Here is a 15,652-nt window from a genome sequence, read left to right on the forward strand (position 1 = left end):
CCACAGAAGCCAATAAAGCAGGAACTATTTCCTGTCTATCACATCAAAGTATGAGGCGCGATTAAAGGGAAAGAGAAATGTAGACAGAAACAGAAAGTTCTCTTAAATGATCCAGGAGTTCTGTGGATATGCCTCCCAGTTCAATTCTCCAGATGGCCAACAATTTATATAACAAGGAACTTGAAGGAGCTTGTTTCACTACCCCTGAGTCAAATCCATAAAAGACATGGCTTGTGGAACTCATCAGTGGTGATCAAGCTGCATGACCTGTGGGTCACGACCCAAACAACAACAACAACAGTCGGACAGACCTCTGGAATCTGCTTCAGTTCGCCGAAGGTTTTGTGTCTGATCAAGAGTGTGATTTATTTTAGATCAAAGCCTCCTTTACACATTTATGCCGATTTAAAAGCTTTGATCTGTCTCTCTTTCTTTTTACCTGGCGGGTTTTATGTCAGTGAGAGGCGCCGACAAGCTTCTCTCTCCAAAGCCTTTTCAGTAATCTTTGTGCGCTGGGCTTATCATTACTGTAATGACAAGGTGCGTCTCTGTACCCTGGCTCTGCGTGTGTCGGTTCTGTGTCCATGTGCGTGTGTGCGTTTCATTACTTGAGAGCATCCCGATGTGGGGAAATAGAGAGACCACACACTTGCTTGTGCAAACACACAAAAACTACAAGTTACAATCCCAATCCCAATTCATACAACATACGCAAAGGTAAACTGGGCCATAGTGGTTGCCTGTGTGTAGGGCTGTCAGGATCATTACATTTTAGTAGCCGTTAATTTATTTTAGAAATAATTAGGTTATTTTTTTAGTTGCTAAGTACATACCTTACCTTAAAATAAATCAATGTTGTTCATTTCAGTTAGACTGATGCATTTGTTTGCAAAGATTGTCGACTAGTCTTTGTTTTGTTTTTCTTGTTCCGCAGCACGAACGTATTTTTCATTATTTAACATACAAACTGAAACCTACATTGTTCATTAACTACTCCCAGACGACTTAATTGTCCATTTCTATTCCGCTCCGGTTGCCAACACCTGTCTGCTTGGAGCACATCCGCCGTCGACCACACAGTCACTACGCCTGTATTGGGTAATTGTTAAATGACCTACGCTGCTCTTATTACACCATGTTTCCATCCACATATTTTTATGCGAATTGTCTATTTGGAAAAGCTGGATGGAAGCAATCTCCGGCAAACCCCCAAAGCTGTCAAACACATTGCTGTACCCGCAGTAGAGACGCAATGCCATGAGTCCGGAGAAAAGAAACAAATAATTTGAGGGGAAACAGAAGAAGCTGCCCATCACCTCTTTGTTTTAGTGTGTTTTACCGACATTGGAGGCTGAGGTGGACACTGTATTCACCCAGCTGTTACCAAGCTTTCCATTTGCTGCCTCGTTTTTAACATTGGCATCAAATTCTCTTGACGGTGGAACTTAATGGTTATGCATATTGATCACGTCAGCTTCAATAGTGAGGTAATTCTGTAATATTTGCGACAGGTATCTGTGCTCGCGGGACGGTGGCTGTGTTGAGGCAGAGCCAGACGGGGATGCGTTTTGGGGGCTAGAAGAGTTACATGTGCTGCTTTTTTTTACAACTCGAGCAATATGAGCGTGTGTCTGTGTGTTGAAGGAAATGGTTTTCACGGGTATTTATAGAGAATTATTCATTTGGAAAGCAGGGATGTGGAGTATGTGTGCGGTACAGAGCTGGGAGAGACGGGCAGGCTTGAGGAGTTACAGATGAGGTGGTCCATATGCATCCGGCCAAACACTCGCGCTGAGACACACACACACACACACACACGCACGCGCACTCACACACGCACATGTACACTGACCCCGCAGATGAGACAATTATGCCACCAAACACTCTCATTAGCCGGAGGGGGATAACAGTGTGGGTGGTGGGAGAAGGACGGAGGAGAGTAGCGGACGAGGAAGGGAGGGGGGGTGGGGGGGGGGGGGAATTGATGGAAAACTGGGGTTGTTTCACAGCTCATTGAAGATGCTCTCCCTGGCCCGCAGTGTCTGCTGTTTCCCTCATGGCTTCCAGATGCTACCATGAACTGACCTGACACATTCAGGCTGTGACTCCTACTGTCAGGCAGTACAGTGCACAACTGTTGGGGTATGGTCTGTAACATGGTAGCAGTGCTCTCTACCTGCACTGTGGTCAGAGCTGAGCTGTGTGGGTGGGTGGCCCGGGGGATGTTTCATTCCCTGCTAGATGAGGTAGAGTAACATAATTAGTGTGTGTGTGTGTGTGTGTGTGCGTGTGTTTGTGTGTGTAAGAAGGAGAGACTCACAGGGATAGTAGGTTGGGTAGGTCCCATGGTGCATCATCAGGAAGTCTCTCCAATTGGTTGTTTTGTATCATTCTGAAAGACACACAGAGATTATTTAGCTGTAGGTAATAGCTCTATAAGTGATAGAGTGTGTGTGAGGGCACCTCAAGCAGAACAAATAATTCCATCATGGGGAAATCTGACGCAGAAGGGAAAGGGCCGGCGAAAGCTCGAGGAGAAGCAGGGAATGAGGGGAAGAAGAAAAGAGAAAGAGAAGCTCCTTGGGTGGGCTGCTGATGTCATCCTCAGAAGAATGGGGTAAAACGCGAGGAGGAAGTGGCGAGCAAACAAAACCCCTCTCTCTTTCCTCTCTCTCCCTCTTTCTTTATAGCTTTTATCGTGCCCAGTGGTCTTGACATCAGCTTCCAGTGTGTCCCTCTCAGCAGCAGCATTTTGCTTCCATTGTGGCATCACGGTGCTTCGTTGTGACTCCGCGAGCCACCGTGCCACAGTTAAAAGTCTTCGCTTGCAGTGAAGGTATTATACAAATCTAAGTTTTCTTTTCTTTGTATATAACTTTGACTGCCAAATACATACATAAAGTTTTTGGTATCTGAATGACTGGGTGTCTGAAGATGTATTTATATATATTAAGTGTTGTGTGTTGTCTTCGTTACAATCAATGTTTCAACGTAGATAAAAACGTTCAGAGGATCGGGGGAATGTTTCCGCTGGGACAATGATGCCATGATAAATACATCAAATTGAGCCTTTTCCTGTTTCAAAGAAATTCCCTAGGGGGAGCTTGTACTCCACTCTAGGTTCATGACCCTGTGTGTGTGTGTGTGTGTGTGTTGGTGCGTGTGAGTCAGCAGGAAGTCAGCTTGAAGTTCTCCTACACAAGGTCAGCGCTCCATTTGTGACAGCCTGACTTTACCTAAATATAATATACTGAGGAAGGAAATCCACCGCTCAGCTGCTCTGTGGACAAAGAGGCCTTCCAGAGTTTAAAAAGGATGTTATAGTGCGAAGCATAAATGTGTATCCAGGACATGATTGTCCTTCTGCAGTAAATTACATAATAACAGGAGGATTCATGGTTGATTCACTTCGTTCTGTATCGGTGAATTTCGCAACACAAGGTGAAAAACGATGTGCCCGGTAATCCCCCAGATTACCTCAATTTACAAACCACAATTCTCTAGTTAAGTTTATTTTCCGTGGCAGAGCTTCTCAAACTTCTCAGCGAGGGTCTAAGAGGAATTGATTATCTATGAAACATGAACAACTCCATAACACACTGGTCTCTCGCCCAGCAGAAATAAGGCAGTAACTCATTGTATGCAGGGGTCCCAAGTCAGAAAATGCCTGGGTTTTTATGGTTGCTCTGCACTTTCTACGTGATTTAATACTTCACTGCAGCGCTAACAGTTGGTGGCCATGGATCATAAGGCTACCAACTCACTTGGAGAAATGGGGTGTTAAAAGAACAGCTTTGAAAGGATTTTTAAAGTGTTATTCTTTTTTCTTTTGTCACTTGCTGTAATCTCAGTGGGTGGTGTAACTGGGAGGTCCCTGCATTACACCTGTGTGTGTGTGTGTGTGTGTGTGTGTGTGTGTGTGTGTGTGTGTGTGTGTGTTTGTAGGTGTGTGTGCTTGCCTACAACTGAAACAGGGCTTGTTTGAGAATGAAGGAACCAGCCCATAAACTTTAACTACAGTTAATGATGCGTGGCCGGTGTGTTTTATTCGAGGCAGGAGCACACTCTATCACCCCATAATGCAATAGTAGAACAACGCACCTGGGATGTGGACCAAACCACCAGAGAGCAGTAGGGTGGGAGAGTGGATAAGGTTACTTACAGAACTTTGAGGTTGTGGAGGCCCTGGAGAGCTTGGCTTGAGATATACCTCAGCTGATTCCCTGAGATACGCCTAGGAGAGAAACACGCAGATCAACAAGGGGAAAACAAATTGTACAAGTGAAAAATGATATTCAAGCACATAGACGAGAACAATTTACAAGTCTCATAAGAGAAGCTTTGCCTCTTTTTTTATGTTACGTTTTTTGGATTGAGCTGTATGACTTCATTCTTGAGTTCCTGCTCTGGGGTTACTGTAGGGGCAGTATGCAAATAACAATATTTGATTCCCTTCAATGTGGTTATTATTGGCCCAGAGCACACTCTGAAACCTTAACCAATCCTCGGAGCTCTGATGAGTGAGTAAAGACCGAACTGAATGAGACAGAGACTGGGTCACCCAGTGCAGCCTGAAAGTATATTTGCTTGTGCGCATGCAAGTGTGTGTGTGTGTGTGTGTGTGTGTGGTATGGTGAATAGTACACATGCACACATGAGCACATGTAGCGTGGATGCATGTGCTGTTTGAGTCCTTGAGTTAAATTAGGGGCCTTGACGACAGCGAGGGAGAGAAACCACACACATTCACGTAAGCAATCCAATCAGTCTGTTTATCAAACACAGCACCTAATGGGCATTTGTGAGTGTGTATAAGATGTCCAAATAAATAACATTCAGCCCAACACAGTGACTCTCAAGGTCATAAGCTGGAAGCTCGGTTTTACACATATTTGGCCTTCACAGCTCAAGACCACCCACTTTTATTAAACACACACAGACAAGTTAAAAGTCCCTCATTGGCATGCTCCTGCTCACACCGTTGCTCTACAGGTGACATTTGCCTGACATTTGAATCTCATGCATCCTGCCTCCGGCTGAGCTGCTCCATCAGTGTCTGAATATTGAAATATTGATATAGCACTCTGTCTGTCTTTCCAAGCCACCATCATCCAGATGGTAATGGACGGGAGCTCTCAGCAAACCCCCTCTGACATCTGATATTCATGTCAACATGTCTCAGTCCTATTACTGTGCAGTGGCAAACCACACAACCCCTCCAAAGCCTGCCAAATCTCACACTCGGCCCAGTTTAGATCTTTTATTTATCAACACAAGCACAAGCCCGCACATACACGTAGATACATACCAACATTGCCTTACCAGAATACAAGATGGATTGATCTTTATCCAAGCTATTGAGGTGATCTTTAGTCATGCATCTCAAGCCACAGTGGAAAAAAACTATTTCAAACACACTATGACTGCATCACACAAGGTCTTAATACAGATTTCCTGCATGGAAGACACATATGACAGAGTTGGTCAGCAGGGACTGCTGCTCTTTGACATCAAACTTTCTAATGTTCATCCCTATTTCAAGATAAAGAAGATAAAATGTCAAATTTCCTGCATTAAGCTAGTCACTGGAGACCATTTCGAAAGCTACTTTGAGGTACATGTTTGTTACGTGCCTCGGCCTGTTGGTGGGAGGGGGTGTGTGTATGTTTTGATTTTTTGTTCCCACAGGTGTTCTGACACACCCCCCCAGCCAATAATCTCCCCTGCCAGCTCCCACCTGCAGCCACTAATGACCCTCAACCACAGCCAATCAACGGCAGGATGCAGAGGCTTAAAAGGAGGTCGGAGTAGACAAGAAGAGGAGAGCGGTTGGAGAGAGAGAGCGGAAGGACTGTCGGGAAACAACTTTTTGCAACCGAACAATTGTTTTGAGCGGCGTTCAAGTGACATTTCTGTTTGTTTTGGTGTATGTATATATTGGGTCACTTGAACTAGTGAAGGTTAAGTTATTTTTGTTATTCTGCTATCACGTTGTCTGTCCTATTCAGTTTCTTTGTTTTGTTTGTCCCAGGGAAAAGGGGACCGCACAATGGGAGTGTGTAGGTAAGAGACCCTGGGGTTTACATACTACCCGTAGATAAACCTCTGTCTATACACACTAGGTAAGATCTGGGCGGACCACCCACCTGTACTTTTTAGAGAGTTTAACAAACTTGTGTTTAGACTAGGTAGATTAGGGGTCTTTTTCATTCATTTCTTTGCTTTGGTTCCGCTCAGCCCCTTTTCCCCCACTACCGTATTATAGTTCAAAATAAACCTGGTTTGAACGGTACGGTGTTTTTGGTTGTCCTGATTGTGCGCACACTGTTTTTACTTCACCTCACCCTCCCGGTGACCAGCTCACGTGTGACGGCGAGTTACGGTATCCTCACTTTAGAGGAGGGCGTAACAATGTTTCACTAGGACTTTCTGAGGTCCTGGCTCCAGTCCAAAAGTTTCAAGTACCTTCTTCTGGTTCCTGTTCAAACGCAATGATTAGTTACAGAGCCATTGGAAAAACAAAAATAGGTGGCACTAAATATACAAAAATAAAAGTCCTCTGTGGGGGAAAATTTAGAAAACAAACATTGGAGTTAAGGCCATGGTATGATTGGCACATCCTACTGCCAACCAGCCCTTCTCTATTAGCCACACCACTGGAGCCAAAACAGCATTAGAGTGGAATCATTTCTTTTTGCCGACTTCATTCGTCAAATGGATAATTATGTCGAAAGTGAAGATGGATATTGAAAAAGTAAAGAAATGTTCAGACGTTCTTGATAGACGTAAACCGAACACCGGCAGTTGCTGTTGACCAACTGTTTCCATGATATTTGTGTGTGTGTGTGTGTGTGTGTGTGTGTGTGTGTGTGCGTGTAAAAATATAACTACGAGTAAATGTTCCGCACTCCGTCTCCTAGTTATTCCACATCAATCTCATTCACATGAAGGGCGCCTTGCTCTTGTCAACCTGTGGCTCCGACTGTTTTTTTTATTTTAATTTGATTTGGGGATGGTTGGAATTTTTCTTGGCCCCTGGACCGGCTTGATAGAAAATTCCATCTCAGTATAATTCAGCTCAATTGACGTGATTCATAGAAAAAATAACAGAGACTGGTGTGCAGTTGAAAGGGAATGGGAGAGAAGTGGGGCTTGACAAAGGTGAGACCACCCTGCTGTGATGCCTGGTCTGGCATCACTAAAGCATTCTACCCGCTGATTATCCAATGCATCGCCATGTCCTATTGCATTAATAGGCAGCCTCGTATTGTGGGCTCAGTGATAGGACGCCATAACGACAGCGTCCCAGCAGGATGGCTGATGGCGTTGGATGACAAAAGAAGAACGCGGCGATAAACAGGTCTTACTGTCACGGTGCGGCTTCTTTTCCTGTTTTATTTTGTAGTTTCCTGCCTCTTGTGTCCCTGGGTTAACATCACTTCCTGCCCCGGTGTATTGCCACTGTGTCTGCTACGTCATTTCCCTCAGTTAAAAAACCTTCCTCAGCAAATTTGACAATTCGAGCCCATGTGTGTCCCTTGTTAGTCTTTGTTGGTGAGTGTGTGCTGCAGGTATCTCTGCGTTCCCCCTTTCAATAAAGTTCTTTCATTTTGGAAGTGCTCTCTTGGGAGTCCTCCCTCACTCCTGTCCCTGGACTCCCCTGTCACACTTATTGTCAGAGAGCGGGTGGCATAGTGTTTGTAACGGGTGTGTCCATAAGTACATATGCATGTATGACCCTTTTCACCCGTGTTCCGTCAATAGAAATGATACCCTCCCTTTTTTTGTTCAGGTGGTCGACCCCGAGGGTCAACCACTTAACCTGGCGTTAACCTTTGAAATTACTGGAGTAAAATATGAACATGTGGAAAACAGTGAATGTGTGCGTTGGTGTGAGAGAGAAAAAGAGACAGAGACAAGCAGACAAAACCCAATGTTGGCAACGTTCAAAGGCAAAGTCAATAGTGTAAACCCTCAACCTACAGCTACATAATACTCCAACGACACACAGCTCTGCGGTGCAGAAGGCCACCGTTGGCCTATAAAACTTGGATTAAACCGATTCAACAGTCAGAGAGAACATTCCAGAGTTTCAGCTTTGGACCGATAACAGGAGTTAGCACCTCTGCATATGGAGGTGAGTGAGGATTCAGACAATGATAAGGTGTCTTCCAGAGACCTGATCCAAACGGCTGATGATGATGGCATTCAAAAGAAAATACAGAGGGACTCTGATACACACGATAGCTGGACCGTGCCGTCATTGCCTTTTTCAGGAAGGGCTTTTAAGGCTGACAATATCCTTTAAAACACCGTCTGACGAGTTTAAATTAGGTCATGTGTCAATTAGTGTATCTTTGATATTAAAGGAGAACATTTTAATAGAGGAAGTCTTTGATAAGTTAGTGGATGAGTAACCAGTCTCACAGTCTGTAGTCAGCAATGTTGCCCTCTCATTAATCCATAGACATGACGTCTGCTGGAGGACAGTTGCTTGCAGGTTTGTTTATGGGAGTAGATTCACCGATCAAAGTGCTAAATGACGACTTAACGAGAGGTGTCTGGGGTCAATAGAAGGGAGGGGTAGGGTAATTACACCTCTTGTTATCACTGTCCCAATTAGGTAAATGGAGATTGCTATATGCTTTTGTGAATAAGTTTAATGACCTCAATTGAGGTTCAGAAGGATTAACTGTGTGCACTTTGATACGATAGAAGTGAGAGTTATGCGAGGATTTAAAAGAGGCAGTTTAGGTTTACGAGCTGTGCCTTAAAAGGACACCGTATGTCCTTCCTCCTCCTCCTCCTCCCCACAGTGTCAAAACAGGATGAAACCTGGACTTCTTGCCATGAGCAGATTTGTCTTGTTTTGTAAGAATGTGGAGAGAAAAAGTGAGAGGGGAGAAAAAAAAAGGTAGAAAAACTATCAAAGGCGGCGTCTACAGCTTGCCATAGCCTGCAGTAAAATGGAGATGGGGGCTGTAGAAATTAATTGGCGAGGAGGGAGATAAAGTGAAGGAGTGCAGACAGGGAAGTAGAGCCGAACATCAAACAATTTATCACTGCCAGTCACAACATGTCTGGCCCTTGGTTCTCCCCGTGCTACCAACAAGTGCTGTGGACACACATCAAACGATCTCGCTCTCAAACCGACTGTGTCTAGAGCTCAGGTTTGTTTTTCTGAGTGCCATAAACTTGTTGCCATCATAATGTGTTTACCATAACCTGCTATGCTTCGTCCCTAGACAAGAGGACAGGAGTGGATTTCAGAAATGGGCTGCGCCCTCGCCTTGGAACATCATCATCGTTTCAGCAATATTTCCAGAAATGGTCAGCAGGCCACAACAATTTGGCTTTAGGGCAGGAACATCCTCCTTGGAAGAGTTACAAAGCAACACAACGTCTCCATAAAGTGTCAGGACACAAGAGCGATACAGGGGGAGCGCGATCAGCGGGGGTTGTAAAACACTGGGAGGATTGTCTCTGGACAAACAGTGCAGATCCAAGACCCCCACCCCCTTTTTCCCCAATGAAGGAAAATGTCAGCATCCATGTTCCGCATCACTCTGCGCTGTATGGTTCCGATTATTAGGCCATCAGCAGTATATAACCGTTTTTACAACAGCAAAAGTTGAGATCAATTTGATGCACAACAATAAATCATGTCTTGAATTTTATTCGCTAACTTCAAGGTGTCCGGCTTCGCTCTACACAGCTCAGACTCGTGGTGAACGGCTATCCAGCCAACCTTTTACTTTCACCACGATTAGCTCATGCATCGCGGACTGCAGCTGCAAGAATTAACAAAGAAAACAGGAGACTGTTCAAACACCCCAAGCAGACCTGCACAAACACTGCAGGCTTCAGAAGTAAAAGAATCAGGTGAAGGCTGACATACACACACACACACACACACGCATTCACACATTCACACCCTGGGGCCGTATCTTTGGGCAGCCTTTTGTCAAACCGAGACTTAGCTGAGTTCTGCTGAGTGGTCAGATCAGATACCGGCCAAGTCGACCGGAAGGTTTTTCTCAAAGTCGTTGTGCTTTCATCAGCCCGGTGACGATGGAACCAAGACCTTCTTCTTTGTCGTGTGCTGACCATCCGGTTTTCATTTTCATGTGCACATTGTTTGATTCGAAGATGAGGAAATTCAAAATATTCATGTTTTGGCATTTCATTAATTAATTATATCCGCGGGGGGGGGGGGGGGGGGGCGCAAGAATGTTGGATTTTTAGCATTGGACCTGCTCTTTAAACACTTTTAACCACCATATATTCCCTCTCTGGGTGAACACCAGGCCTATATTATCCTCCCTGCTTTGTGAAGCCAGCCCCGGATCTACTGGTGCATTGCTGCAGGCAGTTTCCTGGTAGGGGAGATCACAGGCAGGCCAGACTCATCAATCCCCATCACTACGTACGTGCGTGTAAAACGGCTCAGGGAATATCTGTTTCTGTTCATGTGTGAGCTGTGGTGATGGAGTTTTATCAATTGAATGATGAGTCGAGTTGAATGATTTTTGTACTCACAATTCCGATAGCAGGTGCAGTCGGTGGAAGGCTCTGGGCTGGATCTCGCTGATGTTGTTCATGCTGAGATCCCTAGAGAGAGAAAAGGGGAAATATGAGCATGAAAGTATCAATACATGTATACCTAATCAATGTTACTTTTGTGGGGTCAGGGCATGTACAATTAAAAATGTTTAAAACCTGGGTTTCACATGGCGATTAATCATCAAGTCTGGGGAGTAGAATGCAGAGAGAGGTTAGAAGGTTAGGTAGAGATTTTGGAGAACGAGAGGGAGGAGAGAAAGATGTAGAGGAGAAGTTTTCCCCAATGATTCATAGTTGGGCAGTTGTAATTTCCTTCTCGTCCCAGTGACTCGTTTCTCTTTTCCAGATGTCTCACTCTACCTTCTCTCAGAGCTGACCCCTCCACCTCCCTTTGTATCTATCTATCTCTCTCCTCTTTCTTTTCTTCGCCAGGTTTCTCTAGAGATCGTTTCCTTCTCCTTTTGTTCATGGCCGTAACGTAGACACACTCCATTTCTCTGCCTCTGTGACACACACACACACACACACACACACAGTGAATGAGACGGTATGCTGAGGGGTGAGTGTTGACGCAGCTGCGTTGCGGTCAAAGAGGGAGAGGCGCAGGATGCTCTGATACATCTATGCACACTCATACTCCTTATGCACACAGATTTTACCCACTTTAAAAAAAAAAAAAATTACACTAGGGACAGTATGTGGACTGATGTGTCAGCCTCCGGTAGAAAACACGCATAACCTCGGTGGCCTCGGTCACGTCAGGTCGTCGCTTTGATGAAAGCAATGAAAGCAAGAAGGTTCTACGTCACCCCCCTCCTTCGCTTTCACGGCCCATGGGGGTCTCGCGAGGGTCCTCGGGATTGGGCCTTGAATGTGCGTGCGTCTGTGTGCGAATGACACTAACCATTGCTCATAAAGCCAGACCACCGGGCGAGCGAGTGTAAACTGTGCTCTCAGAAGCCCTTTGCGGCGTTTTGACACACTTGCTGTTTGTTTGTCAAGTCGGGCGAGCTGACGCGAGCGTGATCCGTATTCATGTGGGAGAATATCTGCAGGGTAATATTCGGCTTCACCAATTTGGATAATTGAGCAGCCCGTCATTTAGCACTTTTGACAAGACAGAACGCCATACACCAACACACCGAGGAAAACATTTAACATGGGGCGGTCAGGGTGTGGATTCCTCCCCCCTCCCCCCCCCCCCGATGACTTTGAGTGAGGTCTCACCATGTGATGAGCTCGCGACGTTAACTGTGTCCTTTTACAGGAAGATTCTTTCCGGTCAGATAATTACCGAATGCAACCTCTGCTGTCATTTGATATCTTCCGTATGAAAACATTCTTATTTTTGGCACGTTCTTCTCCTTTCCTGGGAATTTCCTGTTACACATGCCCCTTCCTGGGAGGTCTGACTACAGATAGAGGGGTTCAAGGTGTTTATCGGGTTCCAGGACTAATTGGCAGGTTGGATGCTTTCTATCAACTTTGGGATGAAAATGTTGCTTCTCTAATGTTATCATCAATGCTCCACATCACAATTGCTGGCCTCAATTTTGTTTTGTAGAGCATGTCTCTGTGTTTTTTCAATATTGTGTGCAGATATTCCGCCACAAAAATCTCTGGAAAACCAAAATCTGGCATTTACTTAGTAGTAAAATTGACCTCATTGCCATGGAGCAGGTTTTAACGTGCTGGCCACATCGGATCCCCGAAAATACAGCCCCTCAAACCCGAGGGCTTATCCATTGTCACACTCACAGCCAGTTCTGTGATTTCCCCCACAAGCACGGGAGCGGCATTATACACATTAACTGTATGCTGCGGAGATTAGTAATGCACATTGACAGCTGGTGGGGGTGATGCACCATAAAAGGTAGCAATGGGCCAATAAACAAAAAGAAGGAGACCAAAAGCCAGAGGGAATGATGCAAGGTTTGGTATGTTAAGGACACGCATGCTGCAGTATCGGCAGTTTGCCATGTTTGTTATGTCCATAAAATCATCTCATTCAATGAGATTTTGGTTAAATGATTGCAGTAACGAGTGAAAGACACATTTCAAATGGTCTTTTAAGTGCATATCACCAGTCCTGAAAATGTAATGCAGCATAATGAATTACCTTAAAACGCAACGAATACTATGATTCAGAAACGTAAGCAAATCAACAACTGCTGTGTAATTCATCACTCTATTTCCTCACAGTATTGTTGAACTCGGGTCTCCCTCTCGGGAAAAGCACTGTGGTGATGTCATGTGAATTATTTACTAAGTTTTTCCCGTTTTTGGCTCAATCTGCACAAGCCGGTAATTTGGGGATGAATGCAACCTTGAGTGTAATGCTGAGTGTAGTGCGTTACTGCTTGATTAAAGTCAGGTTGTCATTGAGATGACACTGCAAGCAGTGACCAATTGACATAATCAAGGCTGGGTGACGTCACGTGTAATGACACACGAGGCACGCGATTACCTCAGGGAACCTCATGAACAATACACAAACACACCGTACTTCTATTTATTGTCAGTGTGCTGATATTCTGAAGAAAAAATCATTCTCATTGGTGGGAATCGTTAAAGCATCGCAACACCCTCACATGCACTCCCGCGCATAGACACCCACACACATCACCTAGCTCCTGGGTGATGCGCCCCGAGAACGCAGACGACTCTCCATTATCTGGTTCTGATTTAATAAGTCATAAACGTGTGAAGTCCATAACCCCGCCGTCTCACTTAGACAGAATAAACACGCAGCAACGAGCAGAGAAAATGTTTAAAAATAAAGACACACAAGGGTGAGTCATGGGGAAGGGTTGAATGCAGCTCAGCTCTGCCGTGCTCTCCAACAAGCTCATTGGGAAGCCGGGGAGAGAGAGAGAGAGAGAGAGAGAGAGAGAGAGACATTTGTGCTTAGCAGGCCAAGGCCTCCTCTGACAACTTGACGTATCATTGGAAGGCGCTGCGTTATGGCTTGTTTTTAAAATCAAATAACAGCTGTGGCTTTTTTAAACCATGATAATTATGATTGATGACTACCACATGTGCATTGTGTAGGCTGGCGCTGCGTCGTACGGATATTTTCAGCGCAAATAAACGGCCGCAAAAGAAATGAGTAATTTTGCAGGCTCTGCAGTGCATGGGAGTCTCAAAATTAGAATTGTGGTTTCTGTGTCCCCATTTTATGGGCACCTCTAATGTGTGTGTGTGTGTGTGTGAGAGAGAGAGAGAGAGAGGGGGGGGGGGGGAGGGAGAGAAAGAGGGAGTTTGTGTGTCCGTATCTGTCTGTGCGCACGGTGAACTATGTCTTTCCAGTTTATAGGTGACTGCGGCGTGTGCGGTAAGATGCCTGTCGCTTATTTTCACACCCCTATTGTTTTGGAGTGAGCCTGCAGATGCGGTGGCTACGGTCCCTGGTCGCGCTGTCACCACATCATACGCGAGCGCTGCCAGGGCCCCCGAAAAAACAGATTGCTGCGCCGGTCTGCCCGTGTGAGCGTGAGCGACAGAGTGGAAGTTACTGTGGTTTTCTTTTCTTTATTTTTCTCATGCGAGTATTCCGCGGGGAACCATCCTTCCCCATCTTGGCCATCGCGGCGTCAAGAAAGCAGCCAGATATTGCTCCCAGGACAAAACATCTCTCAGCCGACAGAGGCCCACGGGTCATCTCCTCCCCTCAGATCTCCGTCTGCTGCTGAATGATGAACTAAAGACTACTGAGCAGTGTTCTGAGCAGGGCTTGCAGACGTGGAGACCCGTGCTCATCCCTCAACAAACACAATTCCAAATGTGCCTCTTAACTGTTCGTTTTATCCCGCTGTGCTCTCAAACAGCAGAATGCCGCACAAAGCCCCCCCGTGATCCCTCTCTGTTTCCCAGGAGAGGAATTACATTTTCATGTGCCTGCATGTCATTTAGTGTGTTTAAGCACACTGGTGTGTGTGTGTGTGTGTGTGTGTGTGTGTGTGTGTGTGTGTGTGTGTGTGTGTGTGTGTGTGTGTGTGTGACGGTATTGCAGCAATTGGAAGAGTACGAAGAAAATGGACATTTTTCCATTCCCATTCCTCCGGTGGTTCCGTGATTTGCAGATACACAATGTTCTCTGATAGATCTGATAGATTGTTTATCCTTTGCTCTCTAAAGAGTGGGAGCGCATACGCTTGTGTGCATGTGAATGTAAGAGAGGAAGGTTTGGCACGGGAATAAAGGTAAAGAACTGGATATTGTACTAGTTGATGCTGTGTTTGATAGAGTAACCAAGGCGAGGAGCCTGTGTTAAGGAGGGGAACGGAAGCATGAAGAAACAGAGGTACATTTCCATTCATCAACCCTTTCTCTCCCTCTCTCTTGTGCCACTCTATCGCTCACGCTCACTCCCCATCTCTGTTTCAAATTTCAAATGGAGCATGGGGTTTCACAGTCGGGTAGTTACAATACTGTGATTTATTATATTTCCTCTTTGCCGTCAACAGAACTACTGAAGTGTGTTATCTGCTCTGTAATCAAGGGCGGTGTGTGTGTGTGTGTGTGTGTGTGTGTGTGTGTGTGTGTGTGTGTGTGTGTGTGTGTGTGTGTGTGTGTGTGTGTGTGAGTGTGAATGTGCCCCTAGCTAGCCGTTGTAGCCAATTTTCTAACTGAGAGCTGACAAGAGTTGGTTGATTTAGTTGTTTCTTTTTAAAACGACCACATCATATGAAAGACACAACCGTATACGTTCAGAGACACACACACACACACACACACACACACATGCACACTCCAGGCTCCGGGTGGCTTTTGTGGCATGAATGACGGACCACCCTGAGGAGTGAATATACCCTGAGAGGGAGTCAGATGCAATCAGCAGTCAGGTGTTTCTTTATGTCATCAACGGTGAAATGTGTCCGTCAAACAGAGCGATGCAAGGGGAGATGAGTCGATACTTTTCCACTAATTAAAAGTTAAAAAAAAAAAAAAATGCAAAAGAAAAACTTGAACGCAGTTGATGAAACATCAATAACGTGCAGGTACAGTTCACGAGAAACGCATAAAAGGCAAACAAACAGGGCTTTCATTGTTTCCCTTCAGAACAATGTGTTTCATGACTCTCTCTCTC

General features: G+C 45.3%; 1 protein-coding gene across 1 annotated transcript in view; it reads right to left on the reverse strand.

Moving 5' to 3' along the window:
- Window positions 1-15,652, reverse strand: part of LOC119223134 (leucine-rich repeat-containing G-protein coupled receptor 6) — a 33,819-nt gene that overhangs the window by 9,556 nt on the left and 8,611 nt on the right. The window contains exons 2-4 of the mRNA XM_037480253.2: window positions 10,540-10,611; window positions 4,163-4,234; window positions 2,321-2,392 (exon numbers count right to left, since the gene is read on the reverse strand). Coding sequence (XP_037336150.2) covers window positions 2,321-2,392; window positions 4,163-4,234; window positions 10,540-10,611 — 216 coding nt within the window. The remainder of the gene's footprint in view (window positions 1-2,320; window positions 2,393-4,162; window positions 4,235-10,539; window positions 10,612-15,652) is intronic.

This window comes from Pungitius pungitius, chromosome 1 (assembly GCF_949316345.1).
Source record: "Pungitius pungitius chromosome 1, fPunPun2.1, whole genome shotgun sequence".
NCBI classification, from domain to species: Eukaryota; Metazoa; Chordata; class Actinopteri; order Perciformes; family Gasterosteidae; genus Pungitius; species Pungitius pungitius.